General features: G+C 55.2%; 1 protein-coding gene across 5 annotated transcripts in view; it reads left to right on the top strand.

Annotated features, from left to right (window-relative positions):
- The first annotated feature begins 1,608 nt into the window (after window positions 1–1,608).
- SLC43A1 (solute carrier family 43 member 1) overlaps window positions 1,609–23,503 on the top strand; it is a 33,001-nt gene continuing 11,106 nt past the window's right edge. The window contains exons 1-7 of one of the 5 annotated variants that reach the window (XM_061153924.1): window positions 1,609–1,839; window positions 3,223–3,291; window positions 15,581–15,758; window positions 15,870–15,925; window positions 16,057–16,133; window positions 19,386–19,478; window positions 21,510–21,643. In XM_061153924.1, coding sequence (XP_061009907.1) covers window positions 3,252–3,291; window positions 15,581–15,758; window positions 15,870–15,925; window positions 16,057–16,133; window positions 19,386–19,478; window positions 21,510–21,643 — 578 coding nt within the window. In that variant the 5' untranslated portion in view covers window positions 1,609–1,839; window positions 3,223–3,251. Of the gene's footprint in view, window positions 1,840–2,263; window positions 2,471–3,124; window positions 3,292–15,580; window positions 15,759–15,869; window positions 15,926–16,056; window positions 16,134–19,385; window positions 19,479–21,509; window positions 21,644–23,503 lie in introns of those variants that run through there. The other 4 variants (XM_061153916.1, XM_061153931.1, XM_061153939.1 and 1 more) reach the window with 4 other exon arrangements.

The following is a 23,503-nucleotide window of genomic DNA, read 5'->3' as shown; positions in this document are numbered from 1 at the left end:
GAGGCCTCATGGCATTTTATTACATTCTCGAAGCGACCTGTCCATGACCGCCTTGGGTCACCGGGTCCTTATTCTAGGGCCCCTGGTGCGAAGCTAAGGAGTTTGACCTTGATCTGGACGTTCTGGGAGCCAGTCGTGAATTTTGAGAAACGAAACCCTCAGCGCCTGACACCCACTGCACCCCTGCCACAGAGAAGTCCTTGAGCCTTTTCAGCTGCTAAGCGTCTGCTTTCGCTGTTTCCTCCGGAACCGGAGGAATGGGAAGGCCCACACTTCAAAGCCAGCCAGTCCTGACTTTGCATCCCGTTTAGACCTACCATTTTCCAGCTGCTAGCCCCCAGGCCTGTCCCCCTGTGACAAGCTCCGAGGCATAAATGAGCCTGTGATGTTTTGAGGATTTAATGATTACTTTTGCTTGGAAAAATATGGGCTTCCCTGGAGGCTCAGATAGTAAAGTCTTCCTGCAATGTGGGAGACCCTGGTTTGATCCCTGGGTCAGGAAGACCCCCCGAAGAAGGGAATGGATACCCACTCCAGTATTCTTGCCTGGAGAATCCCATGGACAGAGGAGGCTGGAGGGCTACAGTCCAGGGGGTCACAAAGAGTCGGACGCGACTGAGCGACCGGCACACACTTTGCCTGCAAAGTGCCCAGCGTGTGTTAGCCACTCAGCAGATGTGAGTTCCTCCCTGGGCGAAGCGGCTCAGCTGTTTAGAGTCCCTCTTGTCTGGGGCCTGGAACGTCCCGGGCAGTTGCTCACACACCCAAAGAGCCTCGTGAACATCATCAACGTCTCTCTCCAGACACCGCGATGAACTCGGCATCTGTACTGATGGGCCCTCGTCCTCATCCACAGGATGAGTGTGAGTCCACACACAGTTGACCCTCTGCTTTACAGATGGGGAAACTGAGGCTCCGGGAGGTCCAGAGACTTCCCAGGAATCAGTAAATGTCTGGAGGGCTCCTATCACCACGTCTTCTATAATAATAATGATGACAGCAGCAACAACGGCAGTGAACAGCTGATTATGCTTCCTTTGTGCCAAGCACTGCCGTGAGCGTTTTGCCCGCCTCTGAACCCCCAATTCCAGCCCCCAGCTCTCCAGCAGTCCTACTGCCGGTACCATTGTGAAGTAGGTGCTGTTGTTACCACAACTTACAGACGGAAACCGAGGCTCAGAGAGGCCAAGCAACTCGCTCAAGGTAGCCCAGGGCAGTGTTCACGTGCGCTCTCAGAGCTCGATCTGACTACCTCTGCAAGGAAATCCGTGTCACTCTGCCTCTCTCTCCGAAAAGTCCGCTCCCCAACTGCACAGTTCAAAACCCCACCCGTCCGCCCGGGATCGCGGTCATTGCGCTCCAGCCGAGGTGTTCTTGGCTGCGGCCGAGGATACAGAGAGGGCTGCCCGGTTCTCCTGGGGGGCCGGGACAGAGGCTAGGGCCAGGGAGATGCGTGGACATTTTAGGCGCAGGGCCGTGTGCCGGGGAGAGTGTCTGGGTATCCGGGATCGAGTCACGTGCGCGTGAAACTCGACCTGGGGGCAGGGTTTGCGGAGGGAACCCCCGCCCCCAGCTCGGGGCGCAGCCCCGGACGGGCGTCAATACAGCTGTTGGCTCGCTCCGTCGATTCACCTCGTCCCAGCCTCGCCGCGCGGACAGGGACCGCTCGGAGGCGTCGTGTCCCCCGACCTCCTCCGATGGAACAGGGGCGGTGAGAGCCCCAGGCGGAATCTCCGAGGCCGCGAGCGCCGGGACGGTCCCGAGCTGGGCCCCCCGGACACCTGACGCCGGACGCCGACGGGTCCGCGGCCACGCGAGGCGCGTCTGCCGGGATCAGAGGTGAGCGGCCGGCGGTGCTGGGCTGCGGGGGTCCCTGAGAGCCGCTCGGGTAGCTCCTATCGATTCTTCCAGGCTCCCCAAGAAACCCTGTCACCTGAGCGCGCGCCTCCCGCCTCCCCCAGCGCGTCCTCCCGCCCCTTGGGTCTGGCCCCTCTGCGCCCTGTCCGGCCACGCTTCCCCTGCTCGGAGCACGCTAGTGTCGGAGGCCGTGCGGACCTGCGGGTGCGCCCGAAGGCCCAGGCCCATTTCACAGATGGGAATACTGAGGCTCCCGGGCGCAGGCACTCGCGCCTCCCCCCGCCCCCTCCCACCCTTTCTCTGCTGCCCGGCCCGCCCCTCTCCTCTGCGATCTCCTCTGGCTTTCCTTCCTCCCACCCCCGGCCGCTCTCCGCCCCGGCGCCGCCCGCATGCCGTCCCCTCCCTCAGCGGCGGCCGTGCCCGAGGCTGGGGCTGGCGGGGGTGGGGGCGGAGGTGGTGGGCGGGGAGCGCGGGCGGCTTGTCTCCCTTTGGTAAACACGCCTGCCCGCCAGCCCCTCCGCCGCCCCGGCCCTTATTGAGTCAGCGGCCGCCGGACTTCCTGCGGGAACCCGAGCCCCCTCCCCGGACCGGAGAGGACGGGCAGGCGCCTCGGGTGAGCGGGGGGCGCCGGGGGCGCGGAGGGCCCGCCTGGGGCCCCTTCCACGTGGCAGCTGCCGGCTGGGAGCGAGAGCCCGCGGGCACTTGGGTCGCCCGGCGCGGGAAGGGGCAGGGCCCGCAGGAGCCCGGCCCCGGGGGAGAGGAGTTGTCTTCCCGGGGCCACGGGAAGACGGAGGGAGGCGGGGGGTGTCCTGGGGCTGCCATCCGACTTCCCCTTCCTCCTGCTCTCCTCGGGGGGTCCTTCCTGGAGCTGGAGGCTGGCTGGCGGCCGGCGGCGGCTTCAGAGCGCGCCCTGCCCCTTGCTGACCTCTGGGGACTCCGGGAAGCGCGGTTTTGGACGCCGGGAGCCGGGCACCGCGTGCCTGGGCCTCGGTGGAGGAGCCTGGCGGTGCGCCAGGAGTCCGTGGCGCGCAGGCAGGACCTCCCGGCCCCTAATAGTGACCCGGGGTCGGGGGGGACCCCAGCGCCGCGTGCGGCCCCGGCGCTGCCCGTGCGCCCAGAGCCAGCCCGTCGAGACCCGCTGGGAAGCCCAGGACGCGATGGGGGCCTCCGTCGCGGGAGGCTCGAGGGGGGTCTCTAGAGCCCCCACGATAAAGGGCGCTTCTCGGGGTCCTCTGGGCGCCAGGCTCAGCACTCTGTGCCCCGGCAGGCTGGCCGCCGGGATGGCCCCCACGCTGGAGCAGGCCTACCGGCGGCGCTGGTGGATGGCGTGCTCGGCGGTGTTGGAGAACCTCTTCTTCTCCGCAGTGCTCCTGGGCTGGAGCTCCCTGCTCATCATGCTCAAGAACGAGGGCTTCTACTCCAGCATGTGCTCAGGTACCCCGAGAAGGGACCGGCGGAGGCGGCAGGGCCGGCGGGGGGCGCCTCCGAGGTCGGAGACCCAGCACCGCGCAGGGGCTTGGGCACCCCACTCTCCACCACACTTTCTCTAGAGAAGAACCCACTCACCGAATTCAGTTTGCACCGAAACCCAAGCGTCCTGCCGGCATCTCAGGTTCGGGGTGGGAGCCTTTGGCAACCTCAGGTCTAGAGCAAGATGCACAGCAGCTGCTAGCTGGATGAGGGTTTTCTTGCTGGGGCTATTGTCAGGCTGAAGGAGGCAGAGGACAGTCTTCAAGCTGGGTTTGATCATCAAGGTGGCGGGGTGGGGGGCGGGGTTTGGTGCGCCTCCTTTTCCAGGCCCTTGGAGGCCTCAGGTCACCTCTTACACAATTAGTAGCCTCATTTTGTCTAGGGCCCCAGCTCATGGGGGTCTTTGTTTCCATTTTGGTCACCTGGGCTTTGTATGAGGGGCTCTGAAGGCTGGAGTGAGAATTCTGGCAATCTTGGGGAACCCTGGCAGTCTTCAAGTGCCCGGAGACAAGGAGTCGCCCCTCCTGCTGCCTGGGACTTGAGTTTCTCCTGCTGTCTGACACGGGGATCTTTCCTTTCTGGGAAGGAGAGCGCTGAGCTGACAGGCTCAGCCCAAGGAGCTGGAGGGATGTGGAGTTTGTTCCTGGCCTGCTTATCCTCTTCCTCCAAACGCCTGGCCGAGGAACAGGCTTTGGAGAAGGGCCAGCTTGGGTTAGAATCCCAGGAGCTGGCTGACTGTGGCCAGGTCTCCACAGCGCTGAGCGCTTCCCGGGTGGTACTAGTGGTGAAGAGCCCGCCTGCCAATGCCGGAGTCTTAAGAGGCGAGGGTTTGATCCCTGGGTCAGGAAGATCCCCTGGAGGAGGGCATGGCAACCCATTCCAGTATTCTTGCCTGGAGAATCCCGTGGACAGAGCAGCCCGGCGGGCTTCGGTCCACAGGGTCACAAAGAGTTGGGCGTGACTGTAGAGAGCAGGAACGCAGGCTAAACCGTCGAGCTTCAGACGCCTGGTCTGCAAAGTGGGAAGAAGAGCAGTGTCTATGCGGTGAGAGGGAACAGTGCGTGATCCGTGCGAGTGTCCTTCCTGGCCTCTCCCAGCTCCTGACTTCACTCCCCGCAGCCGTCTGCCTTGGCTGTGGGAGAAAACGCTTGCCCTCGCGGGGGTGGAACTGGGGCGCCCTTGATTTCTGCACCCTCTCAGCTCCCTGCCCGACTAATCTGTAAGCAGCAGGTGGGTACAGGATGCGTGGGCATGCACAGCCTGATGGGGGGACCGAGGAGGTGGGGATACAAGCTGGCAGCTGGCTTGGGGTGGCGTGCTGGGCGTCCCAGGGTGGCTGGGAGAACCAGGCAGAGGGCCAGGCATCCCTGCGCCAGGGGGGGCCAGGGGTCCAGGTCTCTGCTGAGCTGTTTTCCCTGGACACCGGGGAGACCTGCCCTTTGCTGCCTCGTGGCCTTGATGCCTGTCTCTGCCTGTCCAGTGGCTTCTTGCAGCCCTCTGCACCTGTTTTAGTTTCTTTTTATATCAACTTTATTGAAGATTACCTCACACATTCTGATGAGGTTGGACAAGTTTATACACCTTAGGAACCATCACTACATTCAATATTTAGAATATTTCCGTCACCTGCAAAACTCCTTCCCTTTCGCTGCCCATTGTCCAGCTTTTAAAAAATACGGGTAAGAGGTTGGTTAAGATAGAAGTATCGTACCTTACAATTCGCTCATTGAAAGTACCCAAGTTGGGGCTTCCTGGGTGGTCCAGTGGTTAAGAGTCCGTCTGCCAATGCAGAGGACACAGGTTCTATCCTTGGTCTGGGAAGATCCCGCATGCCGCAGGGCTGGTGAGCCCGCGGGCCCCAACTGCTGAAGCCTGCACACTCTGGAGCCTCTGGTCCCAACGAGAGAGGCCTCTGCGGAGAGAAGCCCCGCACGGCCGCTAGAGTAGCCCCTGTTCGCCGCATCCAGAGGAAGCCCGATGCAGCCACACAGACCCAGTGTGGCCAGAAGAAAAAAAGGATACAAGTTAATGGTTTTTAATCTATTCAGAGTTGTTCCACCATCACCACAACCCTTTTAGAACATTTCCTTTGCCCCCCAAAGTCACCCTGGACCCACCAGCGTACCCACCCCTCCCTACGTCTTCTTTCACCCCCCAGCACGAGGCAGCCCCTTGTCTGCTTTCTGTTACAGGTTTGCTATGACAAATGTCCCATGTAAATTGCATCTTATAACAGGTGCTCTTGTGTTAGGGTTAGCATGATGTTTTCAAGGTTCATTCGTGTTGGCAAGGGTATCAAGACACAGTTCCTTTCCAAGTCCTTTGCTACCACAGTTTATCTCTCCGTCAAACAGTTGCTTGATATTTGGGTTGTCTCCTTTTGGGGGCTATTATGGTGATGCTTCTGTGAACACTCGTGTTCAAGTCCTGGGTGGACATGTACTTTCTTTCCATATGGAATTGCTGGGCCATAGGGTAACTCTGACATTTGAGGAACTGCTAGCTGTTTGCCATTTTCCATTCCTGGCAGCAGTGCACGAGTGTTCCGACTTCTCCATGTCCTAGACAACATTTGTTATTTCTCACCTGCTTTACTGTGGACATTGCTATCTTTCTGTGGTTTTGATTTGCATTTCCCTAGTGGCTAATGGGGAAGAGGCAATGGCGCCCCACTCCAGTGCTCTTGCCTGGGAAATCCCCTGGATGGAAGAGCCTGGTAGGCTGCAGTCCATGGGGTTGCGAAGAGTTGGACACGACTGGGAGACTTCACTTTCACTTTTCACTTTCATGCGCTGGAGAAGGAAATGGCAACCCACTCCAGAGTTCTTGCCTGGAGAATCCCAGGGACGGGGGAGACGGGTGGGCTGCCGTCTACGGGGTCGCACAGAGTCGGACACGACTGATGTGACTTAGCAGCAGCAGCAGCGGTGGCTAATGATGGTTGAGCATCTTTCTCATGTGCTTCTCGGCCACGAATGTGTCTTTGTTTGGAGACATCTATTTAGATCTGTTCCCCATTTTTGAAGTGGGTTATGTTTTATTCCTGAGTTGTAAGAGTTCCTTGTATTACAGGTGCAAGTCCCTCACCAGATATGGGAGCTTCTCACTTCAGTGATGTTGCAGAGCACAGGCTCTGGGGTGTGTGGGCTCAGCAGTTGCGGCTCCTGGGCTTCGAGCAGTCTCAATAGTCACCGCGCACACTGGCTTAGCTGTTCCCTGGCAGGTGGGATCTTCCACGCCCAGGGGTCGAACACATGTCTTCTGCATTGGCAGGCAGATTCTTTCCCCCGAGTCACCAGAGAAGCCCTCTTTTCACATTCTTTATAGTGTTCTTTGGAGAAGAGAACTTTTTTTTTTAACTGATGTATGGTTGATTTATAGTGTTTTGTTAGCTTCTGGTGTATAGCAAAGTGATGCAGTTTTATCTGTTAATACATACACACACATATATAATTATTTTTCATATTATCTTCCATGATGGTTTGTTACAGGATATTCAATATATAGTTCCCTGTGCTATACAGTAGGTCCTTGTTGTTTATTTTATAGGTAATATTTTGTAGCTGCTAATCCCACACTCTTTTTTTTTTTTAAAATCCCACCCTCTTTTAATTTATCCCTCTTCCCACTTCCCCATTCCCCTTTGGCAACCTTAAATTTAGTTTATGGGTAACCAAGGAGATCCAACCAGTCCATCCTGAAGGTGATCAGTCCTGGGTGTTCATTGGAAGGACTGATGCTGAAGCTGAAACTCCAATACTTTGGCCACATCATGCGAAGAGTTGACTCATTGGAAAAGACCCTGATGCTGGGAGGGATTGGGGGCAGGATGAAAAGGGGGCAACAGAGGATGAGATGGCTGGATGGCATCACTGACTCTATGGGCATGAGTTTGAGTAAACTCCAGGAGTTTGTGATGGACAGGGAGGCCTGGCGTGCTGCGATTCATGGGGTCGCAAAGAGTCGGACAGGACTGAGCGACTGAACTGAACTGAACCATAAATTTGGTCTGGCGCATGAAAGGTTTTAATACTGGTGAAGTCCAAACCATCTTTTCTTTTGCCATTTGTGTTTTGGTGTCATGTTTAAGAAACCATCGCCTCATGTAAGATCACAAAGATTCACACCTGTGTTTTCTTCTAGGCGTTTTAAAGTTTTAGCTGTTACATTTCGATCTCTAATCCATTTGAACTTATGTTTTGTGGCCGGTGTGAGGTAGCCATCTGGTGTTTTTGGTTGCCCAGACGTGAGTGTGTGTTGGAGCCTGGTACCTTGGGGTCACTAGTGGTGACCAAAGTGAACCCTCCCTGTTTCAGAACTTTATGAGCTGTGATAAGCAGGTACAGGAGGGCTCTCTTTCATTCAGAGGACTTCGGCCTCTAGACACCTGCTGCTGGGGCTGCGAGTCCATTTCGCGTCAGTCCCGCGGCTCCATCCAACACACCTGCTTTCTGCTTCTTGAAGCTTCCCTCTGCAGGGTCCCAGGACCACACTCGACCGGGACTCTGTCCCGCTATGCGTGGAAGGACACAGACGGCGTGGCTTCCCGTTCTGCTCTGTGCTGCTCGGCGGGTTGCCGCCAGTTACTTACCTTTCTTAATGTTGTTGTTGTTGTTGAATCCCTACGTCGTCCCACTCTTTGGCGACCCCATGGACCGTAGCCCTCCAGGCTCTTCTGTCCATGGGATTTCCCAGGCAAGAATACTGGAGTGGGTTGCCCTTTCCTTCTCCAGGGGATCTTCCTGACGCAGGGATCGAATCCACATCTCCTGCATTGGCAGGCAGATTCTTTACCATGGAGGCACCCGGGAAGCCCAATTACATCTCCATGACCCTGTATATAAAGCGGGACCTCGGGACCTACCTCCTGAGGCTGTTGGGAAAGTGGAATGAGAGCCAGCATACAAATCTCAGATTCCAGCTGGGCATTATCTTGTTCTGCGCCCAGCTCTCCCAGCATTTGCTCTGTGACCTTAGGCGAGTTCCTTGGCCTCTCTGGATCTCCATGTCTAATTTGCCATGTGACCTTAGGCGAGGTCCTTGGCCTCTCTGGATCTCCATGTCTAATTTGCCATGTGACCTTAGGCGAGGTCCTTGGCCTCTCTGGATCTCCATGTCTAATTTGCCGTGTGACCTTAGGCGAGGTCCTTGGCCTCTCTGGATCTCCATGTCCAAGTCTGTAGAGCGGAGTGCACAACCCTCATCCTTCTTGCTTTGGGGAAATGACGTGAGGACCAGTGATGCCGTGTAACAGACGTTGAGTTCATTATCGAGGTACTTGTTAGCGTCGGCTTTGGGGTTTCCAACCACACCTCCTGTCTTCTCAGCTTTGGTGGATGGCTCACCACCTGTAGAGGCATCACAGCCAAAGAGGACTCTGTTACTCAGAAGGTAGGCAGAGGCGATTCAGCTGATGACACACAGTTGCATATGCCGCATAAATGCCACAATAATAAAACAGTAGCTAACGTTCACCAAGCATTGACTGTTGCTAGTGAGATCTTTAGAGATCTCACAATGTTGTGAGATCCTCACAACTCTGCTTTTGTAGCAGAGCAAGCTGGAACTTCCCTGCTGGTCCAGTGGCTGAGACTCCGTGCTTTCAATGCAGGGAGCCTGGGTCGACCTCTGGTTGGGGAACTAGATCTCAAATACTGCACCTAAGCATTTGAATGCTGCCACTAAATATCCTTTATGCGGCAGCTAATACCTGGCACAGCCAGATAAAATGGAGCCTGGAGGGCTATAGTCCACGGGGTCGCAAAGAGTCGGACATGACTGAGCATGCAAGTACAAAATAAATATTAAAAGCAAAGAGGAGAAAGCTGAAGCTCAGAGATGCTAAGTAATTTGCCCCAGGTCACACAGTGAATAAATAAGGAGCAGAGTGGGTAGTCAGCCCCAGATTGGACCCAAGAACCTTTTCCCATTGGCTTTAGCTCAAGAGTCCTCTGGCGGAGTCCTGTTACAGACAAGACAGCCAGCCAGAGCCCAGACCTGTGTGTGTTTGGAGGACTTTGGCTGTGTCAGCTGCAGGATGGTAAATCTTGGGGCTGGGGGGAGGGGGTGATGGTGAGGAAGGGCTCACAGACCCGGGAGACAAAGAAAATGGGATCTCTCTGTGAGTATTGTGTGTGCGTGCAGCGGTCCATACAGCCCTCCTCTCCTACAGTTGCGGCCAGTGAACCCATTTCACAGATGGGATAACAGAGCCTCAGAGTTTCAGCCTCACAGCTAGTGGAACGAGAATCATCCTCTTCCCCAGTGTTTCCCAGACCTCGTCATTTGCAGTTCACCTGCATGATTTTACCATTTCTGTGTGCCCATAGGTACTATTATTTACTTCCTATTTCCTTTTAAATCAGTCCACTTAAAAAGCCTCATGAAAACAGAGAAACACGAAACAAAGTTTTAAAAGCCTCATTTTCTTTTCCTTTGTTAAATTATGTTTTGTTGGAGCATAGTTGCTTAACAAGGTGGTGGTAGTTGCCGATGTACAGCAAAGTGAATCAGCTGTATGTATACATACTAAAAAGCCTCATTTTATTTATTTATTTTTGGCCACGCTGCATGTGGGATCCTGGCTCCCCAACCAGGGATCGAACCCACACTCCCTGCATTGAAGAGCAGAGTTGTCACCACTGGACCACCAGGGAAGCCCCCTAGAAAGCCTCAGCTTGAAGTGTGACATTCTTGGAACCTTGGGTTTGATGTTACTCACAGATGCACATCGTACATATATATCTCTGTGTTGTTGTTCAGTCACCAAGTTGTGTCTGACTGTTTGTGAACTGGTGGGCTGCAGCACGCCAGGGTCCTCTGTCCTTCACTATCTCCTAGAGTTTGCTCAAACTCATGTCCATTGAGCCGGTGATGCCATCCAACCATCTCATCCTCTGTCACCCCCTTCTCCTCCCGCCCTCGGTCTTTCCCAGCATCAGGGTCTTTTCTGATGAGTCGACTCTTGGCATCAGGTCGCCCGTCTGTCTTGGGTGGCCCTGCATGGCATGGCTCACAGCTTCTCTGAGTTATGCAAACCCCTTTCCCACGATGAGGCTGTGATCCATGAAGGGGTATGTATTTCCAATCCATATGTACATGTATGTGTTTGATATATTTTTGAATAACCAATAACTATAAAAAAGATATACTTTTAAATAACTAATAACTGTGAAACATGTGCAGTTGACCCTTGAATAGCACAGGTTTGAACCGCTCAGGGTTGTTTTCAACAGTAAATCGGACAAGGTTACACACTTTCTGGTGGGTTGAATCTGCAGCTGAAAAAACGCAGATACAGAGGGACCCCAAGTATGTCGGGCTGACTCATTACAGGCAGATTTTCTAACATGAGGAGGAAGGGTTGAGACCCCAACCCCCTGTGGCTCAAGGGTCAACTGTACCTCTAAACCCAACTTGAGTGTGCACATGCCATGCATACCACACTTGGGAAATACTGTTTTCTCTGACTTCAGAGCCCAATTTGATCATTAACTTCCTGCATATGTTTCTTTCATCACACCTCATGCTTCGCTTGTCTATAAAACGGGAGAAATTAGATTTCAAAGACCTCTCCTGTTATAACTGACACAGACAGAGGTCTAAGAGGTCTTTGCATCCTGGGTCGGCTCCCCTCTTGGTTCAGAAGTCTGGCTTAATCTAAAAGAGTGGTATAAACAAACTCATTTACAAAACAGAAATGGCTGTAGAAAACACACTGTTACTAGGGAGAAAGGGTTGGCCGGGGGTAAGTTGGGAGACTGGAACCGATTTATACACAATACTATATATAAAATAGATAACTAACAAGGACCTACTGTATAGCACAGGGAACTCAACTCAATACTCTGTAATGACCTACATGGGAAAAGACTCTAAAAAGAACAGATATATGTATATGTATAGCTGATTCACTTTGTTACACAGCAGAAACTAACTCAGCTATACTGCCATAAAAAGTACATTATTAAAAAAAAAAGGTCTGGCTTTATGCATCCACCCAGAACGATCAGGCCTCAGGAACTAGCTCCTGTGAGTCAAACTCACAAGAGGCGGACCAACTGAAACCAGAGAAGTGAATGCATGAGTGGACCTTCAGTTATTTGCTATCCCTGGGCTAGAATTCTCCACCCATGGAAGAACGCCTGTCCTTGCCAGCACTAGTGTTGGCTTCAGAGACTTACTAAGCTGCTCTGTTCGGGAGAGAGCAGCCCCTTGGGGCAACCAGGAAGTGTTGACTTTGGAGAAGGTCTTGAGCCGGAACTCGGCCTGCCTGTAAGAAGCGGTGTGACTTGCTGTCACCATCTATCTGCGGGGGTCACTACTCTCCCTTCTTGGGGTGGTGAAGAGTAAATGATACATTATATGGAAAAGCCTGGCACAAAGTGGATTAGCTGAGAGCTAGTGAGAGAAAGTATCATTTGATTGTGAAAGACTTAGGCGCAGGACCCGTGTCTAATTCAGGGGCTGCAGACTCAAGAGGCCTGGCAGTTAATAACAACTGGGCATTGATATCCAGCAGGGGAATCCAGTTACTAGTAGTACATTACTTTGTATGGTGGCGGATGGTAACTGGACATGGTCATGAACATTTTGCAGTGTATATAAATTTCAAATTACTATGTTGTACATGTGAAACTGATACATTGTGTCTCAAGCACACTTCAATAAAAACCATAATAATAATTAGGCCAATCAGGGCAGCTACGGGATGGTGAATGGTGGCGAGCTAATAGCGAGGTGAGGACTTGGGTGACTGAGGGCGGGCCCTGACGAAAAGGAGTGGCTGCCACTCACCTCCAGCAGTGGCCAGATCTCCTGACATAGTAAAGAAAAGCCAGACTTTGTGATTTTTAGATGATAACTCCTGATTTTAAACCGGCACCCGGGGACTTCCCTCGTGGTCCAGTGGCTAAGACGCCGCCACACCTCCAATGCAGGGGCCTCAGGTTCAATGCCTGGTCAGAGAGCTAGATCCCACATGTCGCCACGAAGATGCGGTGCAGCTAAATAGATAAATAGACGGGCACCCGATTAAAATTTGCAAGCCAAGCAAAATACCTGTAGGGTTCGTTGCTGATCACCTCTTTGCAGCCTCCGGTCTAAATTATCATCGCATTTCTTCCTGTTTTACCTACTGTCGGATCATAGAGCTTGTCGTGTAGTAGGTGTCACTGAAGTGTGTGGAGATGGAATGGACAGATGCAAAGCAACCCGGTGGGGAAGTAAACAGAGACAGTGAAGATCACTAAATTAGGGGGCCAGCCTGAACCCCAGAGGGGCTTCCCAGGTGGTGCCAGTGGTGAGGAACTGCCTGCCAATGCAGGAGACATAGAGATGCGGGTTCAGTCCCTGGGTCGGGAAGCTCCCTGAAGACGTGGCCACTCATTCCAGTACTCCTGCCTGGAGAGTCCCGTGGACAGAGGAGCCTGGTGGGCTGCAGTCCATAGGGTCGCACAGAGTCAGACACAACTGAAGTGACTTAGAACACGCATGCATTGACCCCGGGAGACTCTGCTCTAACCTGCCAACCCCTTCTTCCAGGTACCCGCACTGGTCCCCCAGCTCATCCACCAGCATTCCTGCAGACCATTGCCCAAGGGACTTCCTCCTCTGCTTGTCCTTTGGTGCTCTGACAATAATTCATTCTCTTTCTGATCTCAGCCATCGGCCACCTGCATGCCCTTTGGATTCCTAAAGTCAGGGGTCACGGTGCTCATGGGGGAGGGGGGTGGGCTGAGGGGGGAGGGGCAGATACAGCCCACACTAGCGCATCTTCCTGTTTTGCCCAGGTGGCGCTAGTGGTAAAGCAAGCGGCTGCCAGTGCAGGAGACCCAGAGGTGCAGGTTCTGTCCCCAGGTTGGGAAGCTCCCCTGGGGAAGGGAATGGCAACCCACTCCAGTATTCTTGCCGGGAGAAGCCCATGGACGGAGGAGCCTGGGGGCTGCAGTCTGCGGGGTCGCAGAGACTCGGACACGGCTGAAGAACTTAGCACGCACAGCACCCGTTGCTCTTTACAGTAAGCCCCCCACTTACCCACGACTTCTGTTCTGAGAGCACGCTCTTAAGTCTAACTTGTTAGTGAGTCCAGAAGTCAGCCGAGGCACCCAGCCAACACACTTGGCTATGTAGTGCTGTGTGTAACAGGTCTGTAATACTTTTCACACAAATAATATGTAAAAAACAAATACAAAATAGAAAGAAAATGTTTTGAATGTATACAGTACAGGTAACGCCAGTGGTAAAGAACCTGCCTGCCAATGCAGGAGGCATGAGAGATGTGGGTTCGATCTCTGTGTCGGGAAGATCCCCCAGAGGAGAGCATGGCAATCCTCTCCGGTATTCTTGCCTGGAGAATCCCGTGGACGAGGACCCTGGCGGGCTACAGTCCACAGGGTCGCAAAGAGTCGGACACGAGTGGAAGGGACTTAGTGACCTTGAAAAGTGCAGTACTACAGAGCAACAGCCGGCACACAGGGGCTGGCCATGAGTGAGCAGGCAAGAAAAGCTACAGATGGAGGAGGGAGAAAAAGTGGGAGATGGTAGAGCTGAAGGGTCGACAGCAAAAGGAGACAGAGGGCAGAGTGCAAGGTCACTCACACCTGACATTTATGGAACGCACGTTCGCAACTTGAGGTTCGTATGTCGGGGACTTTCTGTATGTCAGTGTCCACTTGACTATTACCTAGTACAAACCCCGTGAGAGCTGAGAGCTGTCTTATTCACTGTGGGGTCTCCAGCACCTAGAGGAGAGGCTCCCAGATCATGAACCACCATCAACCCCTTTGTCAGCTCTTCCGGGAGCATCTTCTCGGGGCCAGGCCATGTACAGAGCTTCGCGCCCCTTCTCCAACTCAGTCTCCTAAGGAGCCTGGGTTAGCCATTCTCTGTTCCCTGTTTCAGGCAAGGGGCCCGAGCCTCAAAGAGAGGAAGTTATTTGGCCAAGGTTGCACAGCCAGTGGGGATGGGGGTGGGAATTCAGTCCCTGGTCTGTGGGTCCTCCAGGCACACCCTGACTTTGCCCTTGGCCACGACGCCTAAGTGAAAATAGGACAGAGGGGAGTCCCAGCCTCATTGAGCACTGAATGAAATGAAAACCCCCTCCTTCCCTCACCATCAGCATGAATGAAATGAAAACCCCCTCCTTCCCTCACCATCAGCATGAATGAAATGGAAACCCCCTCCTTCCCTCACCATCAGCATGAATGAAGTGGAAACCCCCTCCTTCCCTCACGTCAGCCTTCCTCACTAACCTGTCTCAGCTCCCAGCTGGCATCTTACCTGGGAGATGACTTCTGGAGGAGTCTGTAGGGCACTGCTGTGATCCTAATTCTGTAACTTGGTTTCCTTATCTGGAGAGTGGAGGTAACTTTATTAGCTCACTCCTGGGGCTGTCATGAGTTAATACAGTGACTGTTGAGAATATGCCTAGAACGTGGTTAAATTCTCAACAAATATTAGCTCTTGGGGGACTCCCCTGGAGGTCCAGTGGCTAAGACTCAATGCCCCTACTGCAGTGGGGCCAGGTTCAATCTCCAGTCAGGGAACTAGAACCTGCATGCCGCAACTATGACCCAGGGCAGCCAAATTAATTAATCTAAAAATACGAGCTATTATTTTATCAGAATGTCATTTATGGGGAAAGGATCCTCTAAGTTTTAAGGGAATTCTTGTTACATTATTCGAGCGTCACTCACTGAAGCTGTCCCAGACTCAAGGATGCTTCCTGTTGGGGATCTACCACCCCCTAACCTTGGACACTGAATGAATATTTCAGTGCAGTAAATACTTCGATGTCTGTTATCCTGTTCGAGTTAGTTGAGGCCTCAGGTTGGGTGTATGACCCCTCCTGGGTCAGATACTGCATGCATGCCTACTCAGTCATGTCTGACTCTTTGCGACCACAGGGACTGTAGCCCACCAGGCTGCTCTGTCCATGGAATTCTCCAGGCAAGAATATTGGAGCAGGTAGCCTGTGCCTACTCCAGGGGATCTTCCTGACCCAGAGATCAAATCTAGGTCTCCTTCATTGGCAGGCAGATTCTTTACCACTGAGCCACCAGGGAAGCCCAAACCCATCGCTACCACTTATGGAGCCCCTTCCCCATCAGAGTAGTAGGTATGACTCCAAAGTCCCCTGGTCAGCAGGCAAGCAGAGGCCGGGCACTGGAGGGCCGGACCCCTGATCCCAGCATGCGCTCCTGGGCCCTGCGGCTCCCGCCGTCACGTGCTGCCTCTCTTCCCCCCTCCTCAGCTGAGAACACCACCAACACCACCCAGGACGAGCCACGCGGGTGGCCCAGCTGCAACCAGCAGGAAGAGATGCTCAACCTGGGCTTCACCATCGGCTCCTTTGTGCTCAGCGCCACCACTCTGCCGCTGGGGGTCCTCATGGACCGCTTCGGCCCCCGGCCCACGCGGCTGATGGGCAGGTGAGGCGGTTGGGCTGTGGGGGAGCTGGAAGGGGCTGCGGGGGCCTGGACGGTGGGATGGTGCTGCAGGGGGAGGGAGGCAACTGCTCCCCCTTCCCTGCTTCTCCTTAGCGCCTGCTTCGCTGCATCCTGCTCCCTCATGGCCCTGGCCTCTTGGAACACAAAAGGTGAGATGTCTGGCATCTTGTGCCCCCACAGGAAGAAAATGGGTGGGATGAAGGTGGATGGTGCCCCAGCTCCTGCCTTTAGCCTCCCCCAGCTCCCCAGAGGCCCTCATCCATCTTTCTTCCCTTCCCAGTTCTGTCTCCACTGATATTCCTGGCATTGTCCATGAATGGTTTTGGTGGCATCTGCCTAACCTTCTCGTCACTCACGGTGAGTATGACAGGCCCTGACCTGGCCGCAGGGCACCCAGGAGTGGGGTGGGCGGGAGGGGCGAGCGAGGGTGAGGGTGGAGAGGGACGCAGATCAAAGGCACGTGTGTGTGTGTGTGTGTGTGTGTGTGTGTGTGTGTGAGAGAGAGAGAGAGAGAGAGAAGGGTGGGTGTGAGGCTGTGTATACAGATGAGGCTGTCAGGGTGGATGCTGGGTGTGTGTGTATGTGTGTGTGTTTCCCAAGCCCATACATCTGTCGAACTCCATCCTAGGCACTGGGGCCATGGCACAGACAGAACTGATAACGTCCCCTTTCTGGAACTTTACATTCAGGGCTTGGGGGAACAGACAACCCTAAAAACAAGTAAACTAATGCATGCTGTCCTGAGTGCTGGAAAGAATAAACCTGGGTGATGCAGAAGTAAGAGGGGGCCGCAGCTTGAGACTGCGGTGTGTGTTTGCTGCGTGGTGTATGTACGGTGCTGTCCGTGGCAGCTTTATGTGTTTATCGGTCTGTTAGACTGAACCATGCAAAGTTGCCCACGCTTGTCGGTGCTTGACTTTCAAAGAGGGCCTTTTCGCCTGGCTCTCTGAGTGTGTGTGTGTGTGTGTGTGTGTGTGTGTGTGTGTGTGTGTGAGTGAGCGGAAGGGATGGAGGCTTATGGGTAGCGTGAGTGGTGCCGGGAGGGGCTGCAGACCGGGCTGCCCCAGGCTGTTTATCTTCACGGAGAGCGCCTGACTGCCAGACTGGGTGTTCTGGCTGAATTTCACCGCAACCAGCAGCTGCCTTTAATTCCAGCCCAGGACATTTCACAACTCCCTGAGGAAGCGGGTCCCCTCCTCCCCGCCGCGCTCCGCAGCCCCTCTTCCACTCCGTGCAGCTTGGCTCAGGGCCCCGAAACCCTCCCCTCCCCTCCGCTTGGGGCCTGACCTCGAACCCTGCCCTGTGGCTCAGGGCACGCCACGCGCCAGAGGACGCCACGCCCCCGCCCCGCTGTTAGTAATCTCCAGCCAATGGTAGGGCCCGACTCCGGCCCCGCCCCGCCCCGCCCCGCCGTTACTAATTCTCCAGCCAATGGCAGGGCCCGATCCGGCCACGCCCCCGCCCCGCCGTTAGTAATCTCCAGCCAATGGCAGGGCCGGGATCCGACTCAGGCCTTGGGGGCCGGCCCGCCCGCCGGATCCCTGCCGGAAGTCCAGTGCAGCGTCGGCTTAGCTAGGCCGGCCCAGGCCGTGCTGGGCGGAGAAGGCGCTCGGACTCTGGCGGGAAGCGGGTGGGGGCTCACGACTGAGGAGCACCGCGGCCTCGGCCACTCGCCAGGCCCTGGCGCTTTCCCTGGCGTCCTTGGCAAGCGTGCCTTACACAGCCAGGCTGCTGGGGAAACCCCTGCTCGAGTGGGGTCATCCCGGCCCCGCCTCTGTTTCCCAGCCGCGTGGAGGTTGATGGAGATCGTGGATGTCTCTGTGTTTATTCCCCTTCCTCTCCGGAGCTGTTTCAGATCCCTTCTGAGCCTCCGTTTTTCCCTCTGCGGACAGGGTTTTAGCGCTGTGTGGCGCCTAAGACTCTTCCAGCTGGGGGCTCTGTCGACTGGCAGTGAGGAGTAGGGGTCGGGGTAGGGGATACCCGGCTCTACTTTCCCCTCACTCCAGGGCCTGGCTCAGGCCAGTGAACAGACCAGTTCTCTCTCTCTCTCTCTTTTTTAAACTATTATTTGCATTTATTTTTTGTGGCATTTATTCCCCGGGCCATAAGCTTTTGTTTCTTCAGTTTCTCCTGGGATATTTTTTTTCCTTCTGTGCAGCCTCCTCTTCCGCTTTAGGAACCATCTGTTCTTTTTCAGTAAGGATCTTCTCAGTGTGGCAAGGAGAGCTCCTGTATGGGGTTGATCCGACCAGGAGCTCTGTAAGTCCTTTGCTACATCCTGGGGGCTTTGTTCACCTGGATGTGCTCAATGACCAGAGAATCTACACCTAAGCCCTGCAGTTCAGCATTACTCTGCATTTCTGAGCTTGTGCAGTAAAAATTCAGCACTCTTGTGGGGCCAACGACCGGAGTCTAGCCCCGCCGTTTGGCCCGTGGACACCTACCAACTCCACCATTGTAATGAAAGAATAGTACATGTTGTTTCTTTAAAGTGACATCCTTCAGATACTTGGGGGTTTTCAGATGTGCATTCTCTTAATGGCCTGAGCAGTTTCACGAGTGTTCTTAAAGTGAATTGCAGATCTGAACCTCTTGATTTGCATGATTTGGTGGGGTTTTCTGGGTCTAGGGAATAGCGCACCATTTTTAGAGGTCACCTCAGGCCACTTACCGGAAAAAGCACGACCAGTTCTCTACTGGTGGGAATTCTGGGCTTGCTTTCTGTGTCGGCTTCCTCTTCTGGACACAAGCCTGGCTCTGGCCCTATCCCCTCCCTCACTGCTATCCTCAGCTCCCGAGCCCTCCTGTTACCTGTCCTGGCTCAGTTAAAACCATGGACTGTGGCCTTTGGGGCTACTGAGAAGGTTAAAAGGCACCATCCTGGTAGTCACAGCCTTGGGGTCTGGGATAGAGCTTGTATGGCCAGAACTGGAGAGAAAGTCACTAATGAGCTCCAAGTACATTTCTTTCCCTTTCCGAGTCCCAGTGCTCAGCTATCAAAGGAGTTGCTCTAGAGTGGTATTTCTTAAATACCTAACCACAGCTTATTAAGAGGCAAGTCATGATTAAGGGACTCCGTAAGTACCTAACTTCGGGAACCCTGGGGTTAAACAGAATTTCTCTTTGCAGGCACTTCTGTGTGTGTGTGGGTGTGTGTGTGTGTGTATAGGGTGGGGTGGGGGAGGGGGCTTCCCAGGTGGCTCAGTGGTAAAGAATCTGCCTGCCAATGCAGGAGACACAGGTGACGCAGGATTGATTCCTGAGTCGGGAAGATTCCATGGAGGAGGGCGTGGTAACCCGCTTCAGTATTCTTGCTTGGAGAGTCCCAAGAACAGAGGAGCTTGGTGGGCTGCAGTCCATAGGATCGCAAACAGTTGGACACGACTGAGTGACTTAGCACACGTGCTGTGTGTGGGAGGGGGTTATAGCAGTTTCCCTCATTGATTTTGGCTTAGAATTTTTCTGTTGCGACTCTGGGGCGCATGTTCCTGGAGCTCGCTTTGAGGACTGCCAGGGTTAGAAGCTTCCAAGCTTTTCCAGGTGGGGCAAGGGGAGCCCTGGGTGGGTGTCAGGGTCTCCCTGCTTACGGGCACCCACCTCCTCTCTCAGCTGCCCAACCTGTTTGGGAACCTGCGCTCCACGTTCATGGCCCTCATGATCGGCTCCTACGCCTCCTCTGCCATCACGTACCCAGGAATCAAGGTATGAGGCTGCTTGGGGAGGGGGTGGTGGTCCATGAGGTTGCTTGGTCTTCTTTCTGCCCTGACACAAGAACTGGGTGCCTGGTGGCTGGTATGTCTGGTGACACATCTCCTGCCAGGCGGACGTCAGCGCCCGCCTCCAATGGGACAAGCCCGGCGGCGCTGTGGGAAGAGCCCAGCGCTGCTGCAGATCAGCGGGTCTCTGTTCTTTCCTTTCCCGTCGTCCGAGTCCAGGCCTTCGTCCTGTCTCCCAGGCCAGTGCTTTCTTAGCTGCTCTCCCTGCCTCCAAGGTTTTCCCTCTCTGAGCGGTCATCCACATGACTTCCAGAATGATCTTAAATGGAGAACTAGCTCACCCACCTGCTCTCTTTCACCTGCGGAATCAAAAACAACCCCTTTACAAGCCTTCCAGGCCCTGGGCTCTTGGACCTCACCCCACTTTTCAGGCCACACCTCCTGTCCCTGTTCTGGAGAGGCTGGGCGATTTGGGTCCCAAGGTTGCCAAGCTAGTCCAGGTGAGGCCAGCTGTAAGACAGGTCCACCTAGAGCCAGACAGCCTGCATCCTCACTCTGAGCAAGTCTGGGGCCTCCTTCCCGCCTCTGATAAATCACCTTCTCAGCAGGGCCAGAGCGTGCGCTTCAGAGTCTGCCCCAGGCAGCTAATTTATTACAGTAAGTCCCCTGCAAAGGAGCGAGTTCCATTCCAAGAGCACGTGTGTAAGTCCTATTTATTTGCAAGGCCAACAAAGTTAGCCAGCCAACTAGTACAATTGGCTGTACATGAAATAGGATTGATAGTATTTGTATAGTAATGTAACAGGTGTGTAATAGGTTTATGATACTTCTCACACAAATAACACATTAAAAAACAAGCACAGACAGAAAAGAAAGAAAGCCATTTTTAACCGTACAGTGCAGTAGCTTGAAAAGCACCACAGGACAGGGCAGTAGCTGGCACACAGGGACTGGCACCGAGTGGGCAGGCAAGGTGCCACAGCCGGATGGCATCACCGACGCGAGGACGTGAGTGTGAGTAAACCCCGGGAGCTGGCGATGGACAGGGAGGCCTGGCGTGCTGCGGTCCATGGGGTCGCAGAGGGTCGGACACGACAGCGCCTTCACTTTCTGCTCAGCCTCCATCCCAGTGGAGGTGCGGTGTGCACTGCTGGGGGTGCTGACGGGTGTTCAGGCGGGACCAGGCCTGGAGAGGGGGGTCTCCTTTCCTTCCACTAAGGCAGAGCCATTTGAGGAGCCAGACCCTTGGGGTGTGGCCCTTTGAAGCTCTGTCCTGCTCCCGGGGAAGAAAGAGCCCTGAAGCTGGAGCCCAGGAGGAGCGGTTTTCCCGGGCAGCGCCGGAGCTCGGAGCAGGGACCTGGGACCAGGACAGACAGCGGTCCTCCCGGGCAGAGGGTGGCAGGCAGGACAGCTCCGCCCACCAGCTGCCTCCCCCACGGGGCTGACCCGCGGGCACAGAATCGGTCAGGACAGAGCCTGCTGGCCCTGAGGCTGCACAGCGCCCCGCTCCCCCCGCCGCCCCGGGTCGCCGCACCTGTGAGAGCCGAGCTAAGACTTCTCCGGTGGAGGGTCTGTCTTTCCCCCAGGGAGGGCGGCAGGAAGGGGCAGGAGGAACGCAGCTGGGAGCTTCCACCCTCCTCTCTTGTCCATAAAGTGAAATGACGTGTTGGTGAAAATAAGAACATGTGTACAGTCAAAGGCAACACCGGTGTATCTTCTTAAGATAAAAACTGAGATTCCAAAGACCTGTCGAGCTTGTGGCCAGCCTCTTCGGCACCTGCTTGGAATCACCTCACGTCTCTTGGGAGGGGTGGGGGTGAGAAAGGGAGAAGGCGGTGGGGCTTCTAGATCCGGTCTTAGCTTCTGGACTTGGTGCCTTCATTTGCAAATTGGGCAAAAAGGGTGGGCTCGCAAAGACCTTCCTGGAGGCCTCTGGGGCCCGGGTTACACTCTGGCTGGAGGGCGTGGGCCTGGGGCCGGGCAGCCTCCGCCACGGGCCTCCCCACTCCCCCCACAGCTGATCTACGACGCCGGAGTGTCCTTCATGGCCATCATGTTCGCCTGGTCGGCCCTGGCCTGCCTCATCTTTCTGAACTGTGCCGTCAACTGGCCCAGGGAAGCCTTTCCTTCCCCCGAGGAAGTCAACTACAAGTGAGCTACGTGGCAGTGGGGGGAGGGGGAGATGGGAGGGGACCCCCCGCTGCAGACCTGGAAGCCGGGGTGTGGTGATGCGATGCGCAGAAGCAGCTCGGGGTCAGGGAAACCGAGCTCTGCTTTCCCACCTGAGCCCCGGGCCCGATCCGACCCGGATTGGGTTCTGTGTAGCTGGGGCACGAGGCCGGCAGCCAGACATGGGGAGCGTCACCCTATGTCCAGGCTGGAGGACGGGGTCAGAGGAGCAGGGACGCACCCAGAAAAGGCGCCTGCGAAGGAATGATGTCCTACCCCGTGTGGGGCAGCCTGAATGGCAGCTTACACACCCACCCACACACACACACACCCTGCCCCGTCAGTTCACACCCACCCCCCACACACACACACCCTGCCCCTGTCAGTTCACACACACACACATACACACACACACACACACACACACCCTGCCCCGTCAGTTCACACACACACACACACACACACCCTGCCCCGTCAGTTCACACACACACACACACACACACACACACACACCCTGCCCCGTCAGTTCACACACACACACACCCTGCCCCATCAGTTCACACACACACACACACACACACACACCCTGCCCATCAGTTCACACACACACACCCCACCCCTGTCAGTTCACACACACACACACACACCCCGCCCATCAGTTCACACACACACACACACATGCACCCTGCCCCTGTCAGTTCACACACACACCCCACCCCTGTCAGTTCACACACACACACACACACCGTCCCGTCAGTTCACACACACACACACACACACACACACACACCCTGCCCCTGTCAGTTCACACACACACACACACACCCTGCCCCGTCAGTTCACACACACACACACACACACACCCTGCCCCGTCAGTTCACACACACACACACACACACACACACACACACCCTGCCCCGTCAGTTCACACACACACACACCCTGCCCCATCAGTTCACACACACACACACACACACACACACCCTGCCCATCAGTTCACACACACACACCCCACCCCTGTCAGTTCACACACACACACACACACACACCCCGCCCATCAGTTCACACACACACACACACATGCACCCTGCCCCTGTCAGTTCACACACACACCCCACCCCTGTCAGTTCACACACACACACACACACACCGTCCCGTCAGTTCACACACACACACACACACACACACACACACCCTGCCCCTGTCAGTTCACACACACACACACACACCCTGCCCCGTCAGTTCACACACACACACACACACACCCCGCCCATCAGTTCACACACACACACACCCCACCCCTGTCAGTTCACACACACACACCCTGCCCTGTCAGTTCACACACACACACACACACACACACACACCCTGCCCTGTCAGTTCACACACACACACACACACACACACACACACACACACCCCGTCCCTGTCAGTTCACACACACACACACACACACACCCTGCCCTGTCAGTTCACACACACACACACACACACACACCCTGCCCCGTCAGTTCACACACACACACACACACACCCTGCCCCATCAGTTCACACACACACACACACCCTGCCCCGTCAGTTCACACACACACACACACACACCCTGCCCCGTCAGTTCACACACACACACACCCCACCCCTGTCAGTTCACACACACACACCCTGCCCCTGTCAGTTCACACACACACACACACACACACCCCGCCCCTGTCAGTTCACACACACACACACACACACCCCGCCCCTGTCAGTTCACACACACACACACACACACCCTGCCCTGTCAGTTCACACACACACACACACACACACCGCCCTGTCAGTTCACACACACACACACAC

Source organism: Dama dama, chromosome 1 (genome assembly GCF_033118175.1).
Source record: "Dama dama isolate Ldn47 chromosome 1, ASM3311817v1, whole genome shotgun sequence".
Classification (NCBI taxonomy): domain Eukaryota; kingdom Metazoa; phylum Chordata; class Mammalia; order Artiodactyla; family Cervidae; genus Dama; species Dama dama.
The sequence above is the reverse complement of the archived record's forward strand: the minus strand, read 5'-3'. Positions and strand labels throughout refer to the sequence as shown.